This window comes from Halichondria panicea, chromosome 1 (genome assembly GCF_963675165.1).
Source record: "Halichondria panicea chromosome 1, odHalPani1.1, whole genome shotgun sequence".
Lineage (NCBI taxonomy): Eukaryota > Metazoa > Porifera > Demospongiae > Suberitida > Halichondriidae > Halichondria > Halichondria panicea.
The window spans coordinates 6,818,144-6,840,097 of NC_087377.1; the positions used below are offsets into that span (position 1 = coordinate 6,818,144).

The 21,954-nt window shown below is 41.6% G+C and overlaps 1 protein-coding gene and 1 long non-coding RNA gene across 10 annotated transcripts in view; one reads left to right on the forward strand and one right to left on the reverse strand.

Annotated features, from left to right (window-relative positions):
- The window catches only part of LOC135338687 (ATP-binding cassette sub-family A member 7-like), a 40,047-nt gene that overhangs the window by 11,382 nt on the left and 6,711 nt on the right, over window positions 1-21,954 (forward strand). Inside the window, exons 1-20 of one of the 4 annotated variants that reach the window (XM_064534748.1) lie at window positions 10,616-10,758; window positions 13,609-13,692; window positions 13,757-14,185; window positions 14,338-14,518; window positions 14,800-14,893; window positions 15,786-15,915; window positions 16,163-16,311; window positions 16,811-16,938; window positions 17,085-17,255; window positions 17,343-17,426; window positions 17,646-17,874; window positions 18,121-18,354; window positions 18,571-18,822; window positions 19,058-19,220; window positions 19,328-19,501; window positions 20,126-20,301; window positions 20,439-20,704; window positions 21,078-21,613; window positions 21,679-21,810; window positions 21,874-21,954. In XM_064534748.1, the coding sequence (XP_064390818.1) occupies window positions 14,384-14,518; window positions 14,800-14,893; window positions 15,786-15,915; window positions 16,163-16,311; window positions 16,811-16,938; window positions 17,085-17,255; window positions 17,343-17,426; window positions 17,646-17,874; window positions 18,121-18,354; window positions 18,571-18,822; window positions 19,058-19,220; window positions 19,328-19,501; window positions 20,126-20,301; window positions 20,439-20,704; window positions 21,078-21,613; window positions 21,679-21,810; window positions 21,874-21,954 (3,134 nt within the window). In that variant the 5' untranslated portion in view covers window positions 10,616-10,758; window positions 13,609-13,692; window positions 13,757-14,185; window positions 14,338-14,383. Of the gene's footprint in view, window positions 1-10,615; window positions 10,759-13,239; window positions 13,551-13,608; window positions 13,693-13,756; window positions 14,519-14,799; window positions 14,894-15,785; window positions 15,916-16,162; window positions 16,312-16,810; window positions 16,939-17,084; window positions 17,256-17,342; window positions 17,427-17,645; window positions 17,875-18,120; window positions 18,355-18,570; window positions 18,823-19,057; window positions 19,221-19,327; window positions 19,502-20,125; window positions 20,302-20,438; window positions 20,705-21,077; window positions 21,614-21,678; window positions 21,811-21,873 lie in introns of those variants that run through there. The other 3 variants (XM_064534755.1, XM_064534741.1, XM_064534762.1) reach the window with 3 other exon arrangements.
- On the reverse strand, window positions 8,957-10,021 carry LOC135340290 (uncharacterized). 6 transcript variants are annotated; one of them, XR_010396302.1, is made up of 6 exons: window positions 9,899-10,021; window positions 9,750-9,826; window positions 9,654-9,700; window positions 9,573-9,598; window positions 9,472-9,522; window positions 9,324-9,418 (listed from the first exon to the last, which is right to left on the reverse strand). It is a non-coding gene; the product is annotated as an uncharacterized LOC135340290 (long non-coding RNA). The 6 variants fall into 6 exon arrangements; XR_010396296.1 differs by lacking the exons at window positions 9,654-9,700; window positions 9,750-9,826; window positions 9,899-10,021 and adding exons at window positions 8,957-9,094; window positions 9,256-9,272 and having other exon boundaries at window positions 9,327-9,418; window positions 9,472-9,591; XR_010396301.1 differs by lacking the exons at window positions 9,654-9,700; window positions 9,750-9,826; window positions 9,899-10,021 and adding exons at window positions 8,977-9,105; window positions 9,256-9,272 and having other exon boundaries at window positions 9,327-9,418; window positions 9,472-9,591.

Genomic DNA, 21,954 nt, shown 5'->3' on the forward strand with positions numbered 1-21,954 from the left:
CGTTCTCTGCGGCCGGCTCCACGACGACGTCCACCGGCACCACGTCCCCTGGCCCTGCAGTAATTCCCCCTTCCTGCGAAAGTGTTAAAAAGACAACCTTCCATCTATTTTTGCCAGACTCAAGTCCATTTTTTGTAGTTCCGATTTATTGTGATCTGGATAATTAGATTATCTATCAAACAATGTTATTGGACTCAATTGGTTGGTACATAGTACCTACGAGAGCAGTCAGTAGAGAAAGTGTTTGTTAGAGTAAAGACTCATACACCTATGGGATTTGTGTCGTCTCATAATTAAACCGAGATGTTTGTCGGTACGCTGAGCATGGTTTAGCCAAGTTTTCCGGGGCCCCATGTATGTCATTAAATTCAAAATTCATTATGAAGATGACACAGATTTCAGTCTTGAGGGTTGGCCTGGGTGTCAAAGTACGTTATGTCTCATCTAGCAAAGAACGGTTTATCATACGGCACACAGTCCGACATGATTTTGAGGACCCGAAACTGCAACTGTTACAAAAGGAAATACGAGTGTATAGTAGCTCAAAGCGGTATTATGTATTATGACCTTAGAGGTTCCATTGAGTAAATATTTTCGGAGGGAATAATTTTTTGTGTACAGTCAGCCCCAAAATTATTTTTGTTTATTTTTGTTGGATCTTAGGAGGCAATAAGACATAGACTCCACCTCGACTTTTCATTTGGCACTGATTGCTAGAGGGCACGATAAGAATCTCGAATGTAAATTTTAATGGAGCGCAATAAAACAATCAAGGTCCAATTCCCAGGACCTCAACGATAGGCGAACGATTGTAGATCCTCCCTTCGTAGGCAAACGATTTTCCTCCCTTTATGCAATCACAAGGTGACACTCTAGTCACTCACCCTGAGTCTTGGCCACTAGCCATTATATTAATTCTGACTTTGTAATGCTGGTGGTGGCAAAAGCCTGTAGTTCTGTTGTGATTCGATCTTCTTAGTGTTCTGTGTACTCATTAATTCCCTTCATGCAATCACACGGTGGCACTCCAGTCTACATGCTCACTCAATGATTGATTATATTCACATGAAGAAACACAACAAACATGGTGGTGCTGCGAAGAGAGATGGCTACAATACAATACAGTATTAAAATAGTGCATAGTTAATTTTATACACAATAAAATTTTAATATGTGCACATTCCTGATTAGTTGAATGAACCTCGGCTGACAAGTGCGATCTTTTTTGCTGGTATAGTTCTTGAACATTACTATTTCTAGTGAGTTTCATGCTGGTTATTACACCAACAGCACTAGGTATGGCAGTGTCCACGTTTCCGAACAAGCTGGAAGTATTGGAGGAGGGTAACATCAGAACCCATAGAGAGCAATCCAGAAACCTGAGTTCGTTGTGTCTACCACTCTACCCAAGGGTGCAGTAGCTAGTTGTAGGCTGATTGGTATACCTACAACAGACGAATCGACACAAATGAAGTTGCTGCTGCGGACACGCTGATTTGGTCCACTGAATTTAGTTTCTTTTAAGGTTGCCATCAATCTGAATTAAAATATAATCTTATAACTATCGGGCACATAATCATTGAGTTGCAGGACTGTACTGTTAGCAGGAGATCTAATGCCTCGGTAAAAATTCAGCAAATTCTTGCTCTCTCGAAATGAGCAAGTATGTTCTTGTAATCTAATGCATGACATGAACTCTTGTTTCAATTGACATGATTTGTCAACCGTGAAGAAACATTTGCTGTAAAGATAACAGTACTGCTATTTAATTTATGACTTACAATATTTGGAAGCCAAAAGTTTGTGTATGCTTTATACCCCCCTCCCAATTCGGCTTACAAACCCCAAATTGTGTTTACACCTGAAATGCTGCATATCATTCGAGCTGTCACAGTACGACCCCCACGTCAAGTTATTTTGAAGTAGTTCAAGCATGTGGTCTCTGTGGTGGCCGATGTGTTGTTGGAACTTGTTGACATTCCACCCCATCAGGCCGTTGAACGACCCATAAACAGGAGTTGGTCTGAAAACAACTGTGCCTGAGCCTATCACGTACTGGAGGGCAACAATTAAATGTGTCCATACAAATTTAGCATACCCTCAACCATATAATGAGAGCAAGCGATTGTCCACACCACGCACAGAATTTTTCAGTCAAATCTTTTTTTTCTTTTTTCAATAGGTTTCATAATTATATAAAATAATTTGCAGCTTGCAACTAAACAAAGCCATATGCAACCAAAGCATGCATAGAATAAGCCAGTACATGCATATATCAGAAGTCATTCACTTTCCAAATATTAACCAACCTTAAAGAAGGTTCGCATATAAAAAAAAATTGAATCAAAAGTCATTCACTTTCCAAATATTTACCTCTTTTTTCCCACCAACTTTTTAATAGGTTCGCAATTATAATAATTATGCAGCTTGCAACTATTTATAAGCAAAGCCATTCAAGCCATTCACTTCTTTTTTCTGGCCAACTTTAAAGAAGTTCTTGGCAAATATGGGAAACTATTTTGCAGAAGCTGCGCGCCATGGCTCATAATTAATCAGTAATTGAAAATGTAAAAATTTATTTTAATTTATGGGATGGGGGTGAGAAAATATCTTTCACTAAAGGAAAAAGAACCTCTCCAAGCTGAGCAAGGTGGTTCGTTGAACAGCCTCACAACAGGAGATGGTCTGAAAACTGCAAACAAAAGTTGTATCCTTCCAAGCTGTAATATTTATAAAACCAGAAAAAGTTTCTAAAACACTATACGAACTTACTCAAGAAGTGATACTAACCTGAAGGCCAAGGAATGTCTTCACCTCCAAATCTCCTGACATTCATAAGAAAAAATTAGCAAATTCTTGCTCTCGAAATGAGCAAGTGAAAATTCCTCCCCCTTGACTTGTTCTCGTAATGCATGACATGAACTCTTGTTTCAATTGACATGATTTGTCAACTGTGAAGAAACATCTGCTGTAAAGATAACAGTACTGCTATTTAATTGCTATAATTAGTATTAGTTATTGCCCAGCCAGAGTGTAACATGCCGCACTCTCAACATTATACATTGTATTGTCATTTACAAGAAGATACACATAAAAATTATTGTAGCTAGATGCTTTGTCTAGTAACGTAATAACAGAACTTGAATGGAAGAGAGAAGCTCTAGAGAATTTTTTGAGAGTAGTAGGAGCCGCTCGTTTCGGAGCTTACACTGGCACAGAATCTCTAACTATAAAATCGCGGACTCATCAAAAACCGCCGATCATTCGACAGGTATTGACACTCATAACGGAGGCCAATATCATTCAACAATTTGGGCAGTATGCTGCAAGGCTGCATGGGGGAGGAGCTGGATGTTTGGAAGTCCGTGCTGGGATTGTGTACTCGCTTGCGCATGCGCATGCGTAATAACTGTCGAGAATACAAAGTACACAAGTGATAATTGGAGATTGATCATTGGTGGGTTTAATTAATTATGGTTCTTCTTGGATGTTGCGGTATGTTTCTTGTAACCAATCGGAGGAATCATCACCACCAGGCCACTGCTATAGAGCCAGCACAGTTGGTAGGTATACTATGACCGGTGACCCGGAAGGATGTTGCTACTCTACTTAGTATTGACAACTATAAGAAGGCAGAGTCTTGTGTAACGTGTCCTGGAGTTCAAAGGACAATTGAGTCGATCTTAGCAGTAGCATCAAGGGTGGCAAAAGCCTGGTATGCTAAGTCGCGTGATCCACATGATTGTAGATGTCTACCGAATATCTCATTCGGGTTGAATATCGGACACACTTGCACGCATACTATCGGAGGGGGGTCCCAATCCAGAGTGATAGTAAGGTTGAATATCGGACACACTTCGAGGAGCCTATGTGCACGCATATTAGTACCATAATACAGATTACTTACCCTGAACCGAAATAGTCCGGTGTTCACTAAAGCAGCCGACTACGCTCCCTGCTAAGTGTAACACCTCACTAAGGTTGATGAGGGTGGAACGTTACCACTTCTCCCATATAAAGCTCTGAGTAACCTCAAATCTGAAATTTTGTACAGCAAAGATTTACTGCCAATATATTTCCATCAATTCAGAAAATTCTTTTTGTAACAGGATCCATCTTACAAATTGTTCACTACCAGTACATGTGAACTTCACAGGACATGCGACACTAGAAATAGACACTGAAGAGGCATGACAGACAAATTTAGCATGCCCTCAACCATATAATGAGAGCAAGCGATCGTCTACAGACACTACACCACGCACAGAATTATTCAGTCTTCACTTTCGAAATATTTACCTCTTTTATTCCTTTTTTCAACCAACTTTAGGTTTCATAATAAAAATTAATAATATGCAGCTAGCTTGCAACTTGCAACCAACCAAAGCATGCATAGCAGTACGTGCATATATCAGAAGTCATTTACTTTCCAAATATTCACCTCTACCAACTTTAAAGAAGTTCTTAATAGGTTCGCATATAAAATATGCAGCCATTCACCTCTTTTTTTCTGGCCAACTGTAAAGAAGTTCTTGGCAAATATGGGAAACTATTTTGCAGAATTTGCGCCATGGCTACATAATGGAATACAAATTACATTCACCTACTATGACGGTCTATTGCCAGAGCTATTATCGCTGCCACGCCAACGCCGATACCCAAGGTAGTTAGACCATCACTGTGGCTTTTTTCTAAGGTGGTCCTTTACAGGTTCAAAGATGTTCCTGGGGGGGAAGGAAATATCTTTCATTCATTGCAAAAAACAGCACTAGGATGCTAAGTTAAGCCGTGGTATTAATTGCTAGCTGAACTGGAGGAACAAAATTTGTATGGATGCTAGTTACTGAGGAAAAAAACCTCTCCAAGCTGAGCAAGGTGGTTCGTTGAACAGCCTCACGACAGGTGATGGTCTGAAAACTGCTGTAACTAGAAACAAAAGTTGTATCCTTCCCAAGGTACATTGGACCTCAAAGCTAAAGTTGTGTATATCGAGATAAAAAAAAAAAATTAGTGATGTGAAGTAGTTAAGCAGCAAAATGGTAAACACGAGATTAACTGTCACCCTATGAAACAAGGAAATCTTGAACTACATATTATCATGCACTGTCAAGGGTAACGCAGTACAAGGAATTCGGAAATACAGAAATACAGAACATATCCGTGCAATCTTGTTGAGACAATATCGTCCAATCAGGTACGTAGCGATATCAAGGGTGTATGAAGAGAAGAGGGCAGTCCGTTCCTGATATCTGTAAGCCTTCCCGAGGTTTGAATGGACCACGAGTAGTGACAGTGGATAAAGACGACAACATCTTTGTAGTGGAAGGTAATCGTCGTATAAATAAGTTCTCATACAATGGAGAGCTTGTGGCAGCAGTTGATAGTCCAGGCTGGATGCCTGTTTGGTATTTGTTAGAGTATATGTGCTTAACTCGCCTATGATACAAGTTCTCTCTATACTAAACTAAAGTTTGTACAATCAATCATTTAATAGTGCAGCATTTGATAGCGCCAACAACCTCTATGTGACTGATCGTAATCGAGTGCAAGTCTTCGATGCTGAATGTCAATTTTTTTGAGAGCATTCTCAGGTAGTCAGGTCTCTTTGCAGTGACACAGTGTACGTGAGCAACGATTACGTTGTGATTTTGTTCACATCTGAGGGAGACTACATCACCACTTTTGGTGTAGGTGGGTGGGGAAACAAAAAGGCACAATTTATGGACTCTCTATTTGATTGGAATGACGCACCAGCAGTTTCTGCTTGGCGATTGGTAAAATAGCAGGTATGTGGGCGCATTGCGCATGTCACCGGGGATCAGTAGTTCTCCTACTACCTACTGCAAAATTGGCATAAATGCGCAAATCTGCATTCTCTATACTTACACTTTGATTCGCCCTTTGCATCCCCTGGTCTGCTGAATCGGGTGTGCAATACCCTGGCCTCTGGGGGTTTTGTCTGGTGGTCGTGTCTTAAACAATTTCCTCACACCACATTCTTCTTTGCATTGCCTGCGAGGCATTAACTTTGACCAGTCTAAGCACTTTTCATATGCCGCTTTTCGTCGAAATCCTTGGTCATATGCCAACCAACTATCGCCTTCATAATCAGTGTAGCATCTGACGATAATTGATTGGTAAGCCATCAATTGAGGCACCTTAGAGGGGAATTTGTGAGCGAGCACGCTCTGGCTACACTGATTAAAGAAAGGCTTACGGTCTTGAAGATCCATAATGTTCTGATCTGAAACGTTTAGCAAAGGGATTGTACTCACCAGAGTGCTGTAACACTGAATCCAGGAGAAATCGAAGAAACTCCGGCTTGCTCGAACTTGCGTCGCACCCCGGGTAGTAGCAGTAGCTGCCAATGTATTCCAGAGACCATATCTTTTTATCTTTTCTGGCACGGGCACAACCCCATTGCCGAGGTATAAACTTGCTACCAATCCCTCACTCGTAGCCTCAGCTGATTGCCATAGTGTCGAGGTATTGGCTATTGCTGAAGCCAGTTGAGATATTTGTGGGACTGATGGTTGCACCGGATGGCAGCACCACCACATGGTCATACATATTCTTCCTTTTTGTAACTTGTCCGTTTTTTTGTTTACAATTTGTATGATGAATTGCTGTCAATTATTTCGCGCATTGCGCATGCAAGGTATACCAGGCCAGGGCGCCTTTCTCTTCGCGGCCTGGAATCGAGGCTAGGTTGTATTATGAACAGGGGCTATTCAACGCAAATTATATCTGATAATTATGTCTCATATACAGGGCTGCATCCAGGATTTTGGATCAGTGGGGCGAATTGGAAAATTAAAGGGGCGAAGTCATCAGAATTATGGGGGGCGAAACTGTGCCCTCAATGCAGCCCTGATGTAGAAACTAACCTGGTCGACAATCAAAACTTTGTGGAAGTCTGGTTTCATTAAAACCAGAGCCTCTGAGTTATTCGGGGTCTCCGCGTTCTCTGGGTTATCCTGTTCTCCGAGTTCTCTGCAGTCTCTGAGTTCTGCTTTTCTCAGGGTTCTCCGAGTTCTCAGGCGTTCTCCTTTTCTCGGCGTTCTCTGGGTTCCCGCGTTCTCTGTATTCTCCGCATTCTCCTGAGAACAGGGTTCTCCGCAACGTGTAATCCTGTTCTCAGGTTATCCGTGTTCTTGCGTTCGCTGAATTCTCCTGTTCTCTGGGTTCTTCGCTGGTAATAACTATTGGTCAGTCTTTACGGCTGCAATAAAACAAAAAGATTGAATAGAACAGTGTACACTACACACTACATCTGGTAATAACTATTGGTCAGTCTTTACGGCTGCTGGGACCTGCATCTCCTGCATCTATTGAACCCAGACTTCCTTGCATTGCATCTCCTGCATCTATTGAACCCAGACTTCCTTGCATTGTCGGCGTTCTCCTATTCTCCCCGTTCTCCGCGTTCTCATGATTGTCTGCTTTCCCCTGTTCTCATGCCTGTTCTCTTGTTTGGATGTCATTGTCTTTGTCCCCCTCCCCCTGCAGACTGCTCCCCTTATATGTTTAAACGGGTGTCCATTACAGAGTAGCCGGCTATCACGAATTTCACTTAAGCATTCAAATCACATAGTAATCTTAACAGCAGCATCAGTTTCTCATTGGGTCAAGTGCTCACTTCTTGTGAGACCTCAACCTTTTATGTGGGCATGACCTTCAAAGTTCATCGTAGAGGCACGAATCAGCTGAACGTTTTTTTTTACCCGTTGAGAGGATGACGTCCCAATGGTGACGTCTTTATTAGGGTTCAGGATCTCGGTCTGTGCCGCCACGTCTTCATTTAGCTGAAGGGATCTCGGTCTGCGACGTCTCAATGGTGATGTCTTTATTAGGGTTCAGGATCTCGGTCTGGACGTCTCAGTGGTGACGTCTTCATTAGCTGAAGGGATTTCTGTCTGTGACGTCTCAATGTTCAGGGCTGAGAGGTGTGACACCTCCCTCAGATCTACGTCAATGTCTTCCTTGTTTCTACATTCATACTTACACGCTGCAATATAGTTATAATGCAGCAGTAGGGACACAAGAATAAACATAATGTTTTTTCTCCTCTTCAGGTAGCCGAAAATGCAAAGCATCTTCGTTTCCTTTCCGTGCTGGCTTTTACAATGTGACTAGTGTTTTATGTTTTTGGCATAACTTTCAATAACCATACTCTCTATGTTGTAAAAATTCATACCACTTGTTACAAGGGTGTAGCAAAGCTCAACAAAAGAAATCATGAATGCAACTACTAATACATAACCATGTGGGTCAAAAATTTGTTGAATCCACCCACGCACAAACGGTCCCTCTTTTCACTAAAGGGCCTGTGAACACTTTCGCACACAAGAAACTCCATATGACCTATACTTCATAGCAGGGATGGCAGCGCTGTCCACAGCAGTGACAGACTGGATTGTAGAGGTGCTCCAGCACTCGATTAGTGAGTTTAGAGGCTCAGAAGTTTTTCTAGCAATGTACTAGACTAGACGGTTGAGCATAATTATAATATTCTATGGCAACCATGTGTACCTTAGAATTCTTATATTGCACATGTAACACATCACGTGTTACACCCACACACACAGTCTGACATCACTACTGCTAAGGTAATACAGTATGTTAGTTTCTAGTCCAGTTACATATCTCCTCCCCTAAGGTTGCTCGTCCCGAGCAAATCCATATCGATTAGGTGGCTGGTGCTGTCTGGCGCGTGGTCCATCTGCTGGCTCCTCACTCCCTTCTCAAGGTCATCTTGACCGTCCTCTACTGGGCTACGGTCCAACGCTTTGTCCACAACGTCGGCTTCAGTGTCCACCGCGTCTCCTGTCCGCTGTTCCATCATCCTCTGAGCAACACTCAACGAGTGGTGTGCTCCCTCCAGCTCCTCTGCTTGAGCTCTCAACCTCTCTTCCAGGATAGTCTGCTCCTCCAAGAGTCTGGTCACCGTGGCCTCTGGGTCTGTTCGCTCAGTTGATGCGTGATGCCGCCCTCCTAGAGTCTTCAATCGACATTATGTATAGCAGAACAGTCGGAATAGCAGTCAGTTACTTTGCCCTCTTCCGGCTTCGACTTAATGATCCGTACGAACAGCCTGTATTCAGCCTGTTATCATACTATTCTCATGCACAATAATTGCTTCAAAAGGTCACAATTCAAAGACAAAGAAGACACAAGATATTTATTTCTGTTCAGCTAAATTTTAATGTCTCATTATCATGTCCGTAACGAATGCTAAAAAAACAATAAACAAACCTTGAGTTTTTCAACATCTGGAAAAGAGTTTGGAGATTAAAAGAAAAACACACCACTGTGAATAATCTTACCGGCGTACTATGAAGTCAGTCAACAGCTTGAATTGTTACAGTGTGCTGTACACATTACAAGGGCTCTTTTTCATCTCGAAGAGATCTCGCAACTGTACACCAATACGCTATTCACACAGATTAAATAGTTGCTGAATTTTCTTACCGGGAAATTGTTGCTTTATCTTTAGTTCATTCTTGTGACAACATCTAGTATCTATAGAAGCGATAACGCATCACAAAACACAACAGAATAGTGGCACTTACGTAATTAGTCCAGACTTCAGCATTATCTAAAATCAATTTGATCGCGTGTTATGTGAATGCTAGTGAAAGAGAATAACAAACCTGGGAGCATTCTTCACATCAAAAGTGAAAAAACTTCAGATGGGAGCCTACGATGAGGAGGATTATATCAAAAAGGAAGCAAAACGAAACGTTTACCTTGTAAAATTGGCCAGTGTTCCAGCTTCAAAAGTCCGTAACAACATAATTAACGTTTGCCAACATAATTAACGTACCTGGCGAGTTAAAATGTTACTTGTGCTCCTTACTTCTCAACAAACCGATTGAGCATAGCATAATTAACGTACCTGGCGAGTTAAAATGTTACTTGTGCTCCTCACTTCTCAACAAACCGATTGAGCTCACGACGTGCCAGAGTATGCATGTGCTGAATGCTGCTGTCAGAGCTTACCAAAAGCCGAATGTGGCACTGATCATGTGGCTGATTTTTGCACTGTCAAACCTCCAGAAGCAATCCAATCCTGTCCTTCATAATTCAAAGTCTAAACACAAGTATCAAACATGTGATAAAAAAGCCCTTGCACGTACCCCTACCCTAACACAAGCATCTCTCGTAACACAGAGTCATCGGATCCGGAGCGTTCTCAAACACTACAATTACAGACAGGAGGACAGGTATAATCATTACAATGAATACAATATGCACAATCATGTTTATTATTATGTACTTGTACAAAATAGCTCTCACACTAATGCAAGTCTGGTCTCCTGGAGTACCTTCTGGGCAGGCAAGTTCTCGAACTGTGCAGCGTCGTTCCTCTGAACTTAGACGTCAGAGGGAAAGGATAGCAAAAGGGTTCAAGCTTTATGACGGGCCTTTTGTTAAGGAACTTGCGACAGCTCTGGCTTCCTTCAATGTACGTCGTCAAGCATATTACAGCGGAACGTTCGTTGGGAACCACGTTCATCGAACACTGAAGGTGAAATAATAATACTTTTGACTTTATAGTATACCAAATAATTATAGGAGGAGAACACAAAAAGCTTATGCGAGTCATTCGTTACCTTGGTATTCGTTTCTCGCTACCAATCTCCCAAAAAGCAGCAGAAACATCCAGGAAGTTTTCTGTTGCTTTCAATCTCTTTTCAAGATGCCATAGTTTGTATGATCAGCGCTACACAACACCCGTTGAAGTAGACACACTCGGTAAGTTTATAATGATGAGTACAATAATCTAATATCATACGCCCTTGACAACATTATTCAAAAATATTTCCCCAAAAGTTGTTGTAGTGGGAAATCATTTTAGGGGAAAATGGGGATGATGTTTTGTAGTAACATCAATTATCTCTGGAACAAAATTATTCCTCAAGCTTACTCCGTAATTTTTGGACCGTAAGATTTTCTTGAAATCTCTCCCTAACCGAAACGGCACTAAAAACTAGCAATTTTGAGCACTGTGGAGGATGTGTAGATATTTAAGCAACATCGAACATAGCCAAAGTAGTATAGATTTTGTCAAAGTTCCAAACCTTAGCTGGAAACCGTTGGCCTTTTGTCTCCCTAACCGATTACCCACTATAACAATTGTTTACTGTTTTATTAATCACTACAAACCCACCACCTTGTGGTATGTTGTCATGGAATTATAGCTTATTTATTCACCTACACAATGGTATCAGTAGTCTCATGAATCAGCCGCCGTTCCTTTGGAACACCGTCTGAGCACTCTTGTCATGAAGTTAATTCAAAATGGAATGTTGATTGCTCACAAAACAATGAATGTAATTAAATTCGTGATCTTACGCCCACACGTATTTGCTATATAAATGTACAAATCGTCAAGCGGAAGGCATCTCTCTCTATTTGTGTTTCGCTTGTGGTGCTAAATCTGTGCCCAAGGACCCCTGGTGTTGGCTTGCTTATAAGTAAGGCATGCGTAATGATTATCCAAATGCGTTGAGCAAAGTGCAGTTCTTTGCTGCCTCCAAGTTCATCACCTGACTGGACTTCTGCAATCTAATTGGTCAAGACGGAATTCCGTCTTGGCACATAAAACTATGACAAGAGTGCTCAGACGGTGTTCCAAAGGAACGGCGGCTGATTCATGAGACTATGGTATCAGCACATTTTATAAGATTTACATTAAGTACAACTACTCACACATTTGTGGCATTCTACTCTCTAGACTAGCTGTAGCTATATGATAATTATTGTACTTGTATGAATGAAATACAAACAGCAAGTAGGAGGACAAGTGCATGAGCAAATCATAGATAGAACAGTAAGAGAGATTGGCATAGCCTCTGCATGCCTGCTGGTCTGGTCCTAGTCGGGCGCCGCCGCCCTCTACCGTTGCCCGGAAGGAGGTCGGGAATCAACAGTTTTGTTCTGCTGGTGGAATTCCACCAGCTCCAATCAGATTGCAGTATCTCAAGTGGTTTGATCACACCCACTCAACTTTACCACGTGTGAATTTTGCACACGTTGGATTGACTGAGAGGAGTGGCCAACACCCACTTTAATAAATGATATCCATCGCTATTGGCTAGCACCCACATTGAATGAATGATATTCATGATACTATTGCGTAACAGGCCAGAACAAAACTGTGGATAGGCTTGATTCTCGACCGCCTTCAAGGAGGGCGGCGGCGCCCGACTAGTCTGGTCCAATGCCATGGAGATGGAGCCACCCTTGGTATAGTCTTGATTCGGCCTGGTTTAGAGGCAAAGCCAGTCCGAGTTAGCTCTCTGTTCGTGTGTATTTTTAGATACTTACGGTCTACCCTTAGCTTTTACTCGCCTGTATGAACTTTCATAACAGATCAGTCAGGTAGTAATAGTGCTCTTATAAATTGACGCAAAAATAATCTATTAAATTACTCACGGTTTTAATGCCCTCTTGTCTCGTTCATGCATCTTTATAAACATGGCATTCTTACACAAAAACAATAGCAATAGAATTAATATTCAACACAGCAGACTTCTTTGAACCTGCAAAAGAGAAAAAGCTGACAGAATAAAACTCCCTAGCCTTAATTACATGCTGAGCGAGCAGCACAGCATTTTATATGAGTTTAGTAGATTTGGTGGAGCCAGAGATAGAGTAATAGAGGGATTGGCAACAGGAGTAACTCACGTGATCATTTCACATTGATTTCATATTGATTTCCTCTCAACCATCCTTGATGCACATTATTTCCCGGCACAACGCCCGCGAAACGAAGTAATATTACTTTTAGAGTCTCATGAGACTTTAGAATTGCGTATAGTAAGGCTACACGTGTCCTGTGCTTTATTTAAAGTGAAGTCCAAGCGTGGAAGAATTGACTGTGGTGCTCTAGAGCTTGAAAACTAGTTATTATTGGTCTGTGCCCCCTTTTAAGAAGCACTGCCGTAGCCAAATGATGTTTTGCCTACATATCCTGCTTATTTGTGTCTATGTTGACGAACTGGCCTGCATACATTTCCTTGGTTAAATCTCTTTTGTATGTTTTTTACATTTATAGCTAAAATGGAGGCTGTAAAAGACGAGAAAGTGTTATATTAGTTTGTTAAGAAGCACTGCTGTAAGCCTGTGATGTTTTACCTACATAATTATCTTGTTTTGTTGTGTCTCTGTTGATCAACTAGGCTGCATAAATTCTTGATTTTGATTTTCTTAAGCATGTTTTTTTACTTTTAGCTATAAATGGAGGCTACAAAAGATGAAAAAAAGTCGATGACGTAGCGCATCACGGATAGTCACATTATTTCGACCGTTGCCAATCCCTTTCCTTACTTTATCTCTGGTGGAGCCAACCTCCTCTTGAGAATAGAAGAGTAAAGTGCACCAAATGACCTCTGTGGTTTGCCTGTGTCCATTGTCACAAATGTACAATGATTCGTACATACATTGGACACGCCATATACCTACACCTGGTCGACAATTTGTTTCACATGGGCATAGTTATACGCTGTATGATGTCACACAACGCTGCATTTACCTAGCATCACGTGAGGCATTGCCTATATTCCTTTGTTTCATTTCATTTTTTCGTTTATCTATGCTCAGACGGCCACAACAGTAATCGACGACAAAAACTACGGAAATGCTTCCCCGGTTGTCTAATAACAAGGCTAGAGCTCTTCAAAAAAAGTAAGCAGCTATCTGTGTTCTACTGCAATGTTGTATATATACCATTTTGTTTTTATCCTTGTAGAATGAATTAAAGAAGTAATGAAGTAATGGTGTAATTGTGTTCACCAGCTAGTGCAACCTCTGTAGACAAACACATGTGTATAATGATGACACCTAAACATTATAGGATGTGATACATACTTTGACCTTTTAATCATGCAACACTGTAACTTAGGATGTGACACTTAAACCTTTGCTTACGAAGAGACTTGCTCTCATGCTCAATGCTCTGCATCATACCTTTGTATATATACATGTACGTGTATTGTGTTTGTAACTATGTGTGGAATGTGTGTGGGCAATGTTGTCACATGGCAACTGTGCCACCAAAACAAAACATTATGTAGACAACCCATGTGCATGTGGTATAGACTTGTGATTAATTAGTTGGAAGTTAGTGAGTAGGGAGTTCTTTCTTGAGTGCAGATAGGAAGTGAGTCCAGTATAGGAAGTGAGTGCAGTGTAGGTAGAGTGCATGAGAATCAGCATGGTGGTGCTCTTCTCTATATAATGAGCTAGATCTAGTTACTGCTATATTTAATATTTATGTACTGATAAATCTACACAGCTGGTTGTCTCACTATGAATTGCTTTAATTTGTAGCTAGCTAAAACTGCTAATAAAAGGTTAGACTAGACTACTATATACAATGTCTGCTGGCTCTACTTTGAAGAGTGTTGGTCTGTGGTTCACTCGACTATGGATGCTGATCTGGGAGAATGCTCACATCAGATGGAGGACTGGATCAGTGGGATGCTCACACCGACTACTGACTAGACTGCCTGTGAGTTGAATACGCCATAAACTAATTGCTAAGTTGCTGCTCCCTTCACCCAGTGCTTATAGGATACTCTTGTTAATTTTGTTAGAGATAGTCTTTCTACAATAACAATAATAAATTAAAATCATTGTTTAATATTGTTATTGTCCTTTATTTTATGAAAAATAGATCTACATGATTTGTAAGGATTGTAGGGAACAAGATTTTAAGTTCGACGTCTGATGCATGCATGTGATCACCGTTTTGAGTTAACTCTGACATACTCACTTCATTTCTCCTTACAGATATTCTTGTTGATTGAGACAATATGGCCGCTCCTGCTGTTCCTTATTTTGATTCAATTGAGAGGACAATTCCCACCCACCCAAGAGAGTGACAGTACGTGTGTGTGTGTGTGCATTGATTGTATACAATGTCAATTTAACTGTCTTTTACCTGTTGCTGCATTGGGCAGATCATGGCAACAGTGGCTGTAATAATGTGGTGGCCTGCTAACACGTACTAACTGCAGGACATCCTAAATTTAACCGAATAATTTAGGAGATTCCCCCTTAGGTTATAATTATTACAACTTTCAAAGGGAGCGTGTGGTTGCATTTACTTTACAGCTGATTTTACAGCTGATTTTTATTGTTCTTTAAATACAGTAAACAATACGTGTTACTTGCATATGTTTATTGTGTTTTTGCTGTATAGGAGAAGATGTACATGTACATGTAGTAATTAACTTAGGATGTAGCGATGTCTGTTATTTACATTGTTGCCATAATCATATAGGAGAAGATATACATGTAGTAATTTACTTAGAATGTAGCAGACATCTGGCTACTGTCACGGTTAAGTTGGCAGTGTTCGGCCATTATACTGCTGTGCAACACTCAGGTTTTTAAACTTTTAAAGTGTTTAACAGCTGTTTTTTGGCGTAGTTATTGTAAACAATGCATCTTACTGTTTGTTGCTGTTATAGGAGAAGGTGTTAGCGTGTATAGCAGACATTATTTTGTCTATTTCGTCAGATTTCACAGTTGGCAGTGTTCGGCCATTGTATTACAACCCCCCTCCCCCTAACTATTAATTACATGTGCACAGCTCGATGCGAATCTGCCGTACAGTTGGTACGTACACTTAATATGTGCCTACTTATAGTTTTACTTTGAAGTTTGAATTAAGATACCGACTCTATTGTATAGCGCATATGAGCTACATGAACGTACTACACTGCCAGTAATACTCACTGCACATTGCACCCCCCACCCACACACACACACAGGTTTGTATCGTCCCTTTGCCCTACCCTCTGCTGGTACGCTACCATTCTTGCAAACACTGATCTGTGAACGACCTGACAATAATGATGGGAACGAGCAGTACAGGGACTTACCTCGCTATCCTGGTGCACCGTGAGTCACTTCCAAACACACTACAAAACAAATTACTCCGTCATTTTCTGTTCTTAGGCACAGAGGTCTACCATTATCTCTTTATTTAAAAGGCACAAAACAGCAATTATGTATTTTATTTCTGCTATAACGCCTGGAGCTGCAATAATTATTCTTTTTGAAACTCCTGATGTGTGTCGCACATAGTTACAGTTAACTACCCGCGTGATGTACGTACGTAATATCTGTTTCCGTTATGCTTTGGCAGTATCAACGATGTTTTCTCCGTACTTGATGAGTTTGGATCTCTCAACGGCACCCTCGACGGTTTCTGCTCGACCCTCTACTCTCTGTCCGACTACAACAGCACTGCCTGCGTCAACTCCGCCACACAGTCCTATCCCCAGTGTCAGCAAGGTGCAGTGTCTCTAGGCTGCATACATTGTACAACCCCCCACTTGTTGAACACACACCTGTTACACCTCTCTCATTGTATAGCCATTTGTTCCTGATTTTAGTTATACAGTGAGCCTGAAATCATTACGTACAGTACAGTACAGTACAGTGCTGTAGATGCACAAACACATTTGCTCGCATGTGACATGCATGTGCATGCATTAATTAGGGTGGAATGTACGCAGCCACGTACAAGCAGACTGTATGAAATTACAAATGCAGCATACATAATTATCACACACATAATCTATATAGCACATGTACTGCATAATTATTATACTGTCATCCTGCACTTGTTTCGCGCATGTGGTCAAATATCAGGTGTTAAGTACATACATGTACTGTACCCTCATTCCCAAAATTGTTACAGCTCTCTAGAGATATATATATTTTTTTCCACATAACCCTCACACACACACACACACACACACACACACACACACACACACACACTCATTAGATGTGGTTCCTCTGACGTGTTTCCTTGCCGACTCGACAAGCTTCCAGTCTTACTTGACCTCTGACCTCCATTTCTCCACCCACCTGGCTCAGGGAATAGTGGGGGCCACTGTCGACACCACAGCCATTGTAAGGAGCTAGCTACTTACACGTACATGTACATCTACTGCAGATTGTCACTTCAAAAGTATTTCAAACTTAAGTTTTTGAACTTTCAAACTGAGGATTAATTCTCTCTGAAACACAACAGTTTATAAGTAAATAATTTTCTTCAGAGAGCATGGGAGTTGCCGTTCCGAGGTAAACGGCAGCTACCCTCCAGGCTGCAGGACCTGATTGATATCTTCTCAGGAGGTCAGATCACCCCCACTGAACTGAGGGACCTTGAGTGTGCGGACAACGGAACTTTACTGAGCACTTTTGTTCACTTTCAGAATGTCACAAGAGTGAGTTATACACTATAGCTTGCAAATGTATGCATTTATCAAGAATGACTTGTTACCTTTGTCATAATCTATGGTATGTGTTTGTAGGAAGAAGTGGCTGCTGCGGTGTGTGCTCTGAACGATAGTCAACTTGACAGTCTCTCTCAACACCTTCAACAGCAGATCTCTGTGGTGAGTGATTTATGCAAACTAATGTTCATGCAGGGCACCACATGTGCATGCGTGAATAAAGATAACTTTTATAATTTGTTTAAGCTCAAAGCAAATACTGAGGAAAGAATGTATACACATACACACTTCACACACACACACACACACAACACAAACAAAGTACGTGTAGCTTACCCGTACTATAACGCCCACTCACCTCACACACACACACACACACAGCCACAAGAGTGCAATGTTGCCGACACACTAGGACTCTCAGATCTCGCCACTCTGGAGAAAGCACAGACTCTATTTACAACATACCGCACATTCATGGCAGATGGACTCTTTGATGGTCTGTCAAGCGTACAGAAGTTCAGCTATGAGAACATGCAGCACATCTTCTGTGGCATCAATGAGACGTACAGTTCTCATGTCTTCTTTTATAAAGTCCTCGATCTGCTTCGAAGTAAATAATTATGTTCGTCTGTTGTGTTTTGCTCGATCAACTTCAATAATTTATTTAGTACACGTACGTATACATGCATCATCAATTTACATTATAGAAACCTACGTGTATATACTGATACATGTTATTGTATATGTACATTTAAAAGTATGCAAGCGTGGGCTCTCAATGTGAAAACATAGCCGTACATTTCAAATGCTTATTTTTTTCTGATTTGGTCACAAATACATGACATACAATATGCAGCTGCTGATTATAACAGAAGATTTGGTGATAATACAATGGGAAAAGTGGCGTTGAAGATCCTCTACACACCTGACAACGACCGTACCAGGAGCATTGTGACAAGAGCGTCAAAGATAACACAAACTTTTGCTTACGTCTTGAACTGGACACAAGAGATTATCACATGCTCCGATGCATTTCTGACCAACTTTCCACCTGACTCCCCTCGCACTGACTCCATTCGACAAGTGATCGGTTGGTTTGCTTGTTGCTTCTCAAATAATAATTATACATTACCTAATAGGTATTGTGCAAATAGTTAAGTATCCTTTGAATGGTTGTTGCGCTATGTAAGCCAAAATTGTATGTGCTTAATGTGTGCATAAAGTATAGCACCAAAAAGAAGTGTCAGTTTACGTGTTCAGTAATTATTAAACTGACAATCAAACTACAATTGATTCCTCCGTGTAGATGCGTTGCTAGGTAACGAATCAAGTCCAGTGTCTCCACTTTTCCAATCCGAGCTGGACTATATTCGTCAAAACCTCTCCCAGTATATCGACACCTCCAGGTCGGCACTAGAGAATGCACAGAGCCTGCTGGATCCAAATGCCCCAAGCAATATCTGGGTGATTGTCGCCAAGGTTAAAGATGTTGCGACTGTTGTACACGGGTTGCTCGATCTATTCGATTGGGACGTGTACTACCCCATGGAAGATGAAGGTTATACATTTGTCTTACTATCTAACTCTGTTGGCCCACATTTTGAGACGAGTCGAGCATTCAAATCTCAGAAAATATTTCTGAATTATTTCTAATAATGGCATGTTTAGAGTTAAAATGAGTCAAAGGGCATTCAAAAGCAATTAAGTATCTACTGGTTGGTGGGAAATGGGGTCTTTATTAGCTCGATGTCCTAAAATATTTTGTGAATGATTGGTGTATGAAATCCTTACAGCTTCCTTGGAGTCTGTTGCCACAAACTGGAGTCTCGTGTCAGACTTAAACATCACTAGGGTGCTGGCAGGAGTGGTCTTTGAGGGGCTGGATGGGAATAATCCTTCGATCAGGATACGTATGAACGAGAGTGACGTCATTGACACCTCTACACTGACGGACAAGTGAGTGCATGCGTTCTTTTAGCTGTGTATACAATTAGAGCAGTAACCCCAAAACTGTGGTTTTTAAAAATTCCCTTCTTTGTTCAAATTGTTTCTTCACTTACTAGAACTTGGATCCCTGGTCCGAAGTCGTTCAGAAGTGGATCCTACCACAGGGAGTCGTTCCTGTTCATCCAAGACATGTTAGAGCGAGCTATGTCAGAAGAGATGTTGGGACACTCCATATTAGCACCCGGCCTCTACATGCAGCAAATGCCCTATCCGTGCTTCCAGTATGACACGTACGTTGCACTAGCTACTGTAATATACATGTCAGAGGAGATCCGACACGAGCACTTCGATTAAGCTAAAATTGAGTTAATTATAGTTCTATGCAACAATGACTTTAACGTTGAATTTTGCACGTAATCAAGCCTCATCGAGGTACTTGTGTCGTACCTCCTTTGAGTACATGTACGTAGGTCGTAACTACTGAGTTACTAGCAGCAAGAAGCATGAGCTTTTTTTTTGCATGTCTCAGGCTAGTATAGCCTCTAAGACTATACTAGCCTGTATAAAGCCATTTCCGTTTGTGATACATTTATGTAGAGTGTGTGTTTTACTTTTCTACTTATTATGTCTGTATTGTAGTCACCCTACGTATACAGTTTGTATAAACAGTTCACACGCAATAATATATTCTATACTACCACTGTGACCCCAAAGTTTCCATAGCATGTGTTGCACTCGTAGACCAGACCACCTCTTAATTACAGCCACTGTTGGTGTGCCCAAGGCAGGGGTGATTAGGTTTCACTGTACTGGTACTACCGTTTGAAAAAATAACCATACATGCAATTCATTTACCTTTGGAGAGCATGCATGAACACTTTCCATCAAAATTAGTGTTGGTTGTCTCCATCCAGGTTTGGATACTCATTGGAATTTGTGTTCCCTCTGGCCATGCTTTTTGTGTGGTTGTTCCCGGTTGCCATGACGGTACGTGGGGTGGTCCTTGAGAAGGAAAGTCGGCTCAAGGAGTACATCAAGATGATGGGTGTGTCTGACACACAACTCCACCTCTCAAAAATAATCGTATCAGGTGACCTTCGTAGCTACTAGGTTTAAGGTTTAAATTTTATGCTGGAGAGACTAGCACACAGTTGAAACAGTACTTAGATTGGTTGATTTAATTGTAGTTTGTATCCAAAGTTACCCTGTTTTCCCCCTGGCCTCTAGGTTCTGTACTTCTCCTGTCAGTGGTTCTAATCACCATCATGCTCAAGGGGGGCGGAGTCTTGCCGTTCACGGATTGGTCGATTCTCTTCCTCTTCCTCAGTGTGTATGGCCTCGTCATGTTAGCTCACAGCTTCCTCATAGCCAGCCTCTTCAACAATGCCAACCTTGCAGCCTGTGTCTCATCTCTGGTCTACTTCATGGTGCTTTTCTTGCACACTGCACTCGTGTTTGTCAGTAGCCTGTCATCCTCCGCCGTGACACTGAGTGTGAGTTAGGAACCGGGGTAGGCATACGGAGAAACCTCTAAATGTGGACTGTTTTTGGGACCTATGAAAGTGTTATCTTTACATGTATATAGGTGTTCTGCTTACAGAGATAACTATAATTATGTCCTTCTATTTTGCTAATTGTGTGCATACATGTACAATGTAAACGGTATCGGTGAGTCCCACGTTTTCCTGTCGTTTAACTGGTATTATTAATACATATGCACTGTATTTCATTATCAAAAAGATTGCTCTCTGTTAATTCTTGACTTCCACTATTTAACCAAGAGTTTTCCTCTGGGTCTGCCACCCCCATGTACATCCACAAATAGCCGTTTCAAAGATTATTCCATTCCCCTCTCCCGTCCTGCAGTGTCTTTGGGCCCCCCTAGGGTTTGCGTTTGGCTCCCAGCTGCTCATGACGAGGGAGCTACAACAAGTGGGCGTGACTTGGGCCAACATCAGCGAGTCCCCCGGGGCAGATAGTGAGATCTCCCTCGCCACCATCCTCATCATGCTCTCAGTAGACACTCTCCTTTATTTCCTGGCTGCTTGGTACATCGAAGGTGTGGCTCCCGGTCGCTATGGTGTTGCCAAGCCACTATACTTTCCGTTCACACCCTCCTACTGGCTTGGGCAAAAGGGACGCGATTGTAAGAAGGATAGTCCGAGACGCCATAGACTTTTAGACGAAGGAGACTCTTCAGACTTGGCGTGTGAGGAGAACCGTTGTGAGGAAGAACCTGCTAATTTGCCGTTAGGAATCTCTATAGAGAACCTGACAAAGATATATCGTAGTAATTGTCGGCGTAAGAAAGTGACAGCTATCAAAGATCTCTCTCTCAACTTCTTCGAGGGTCAGATCACAGCTCTGCTCGGGCACAACGGAGCAGGAAAAACCACCACCTTGTGAGTACTTTAACTATTAAACCTTATGAGTACTTTAACCTATACTCTCTCAACTTCTCTCACAGATCGATTCTGGCTGGACTGTTTGAGCCAACTAATGGAACTGCCAATATCTATGGCAATGACATACGTCAACACATGGACCTGATCCGACAAGGTCTGGGAATTTGTCCTCAACATAACATCCTAATCAGCGAGTAAGTTTTTCATGTCCTGTACAGCTAGTATCATGTGATAATCATGTGATCATACACTTGCAGACTAACTGTGGAGGAGCACTTGCTCTTCTTTGGACTACTGAAGGGACTCTCTTGGAAAGAGTCGAAGAAACAGACACCAGA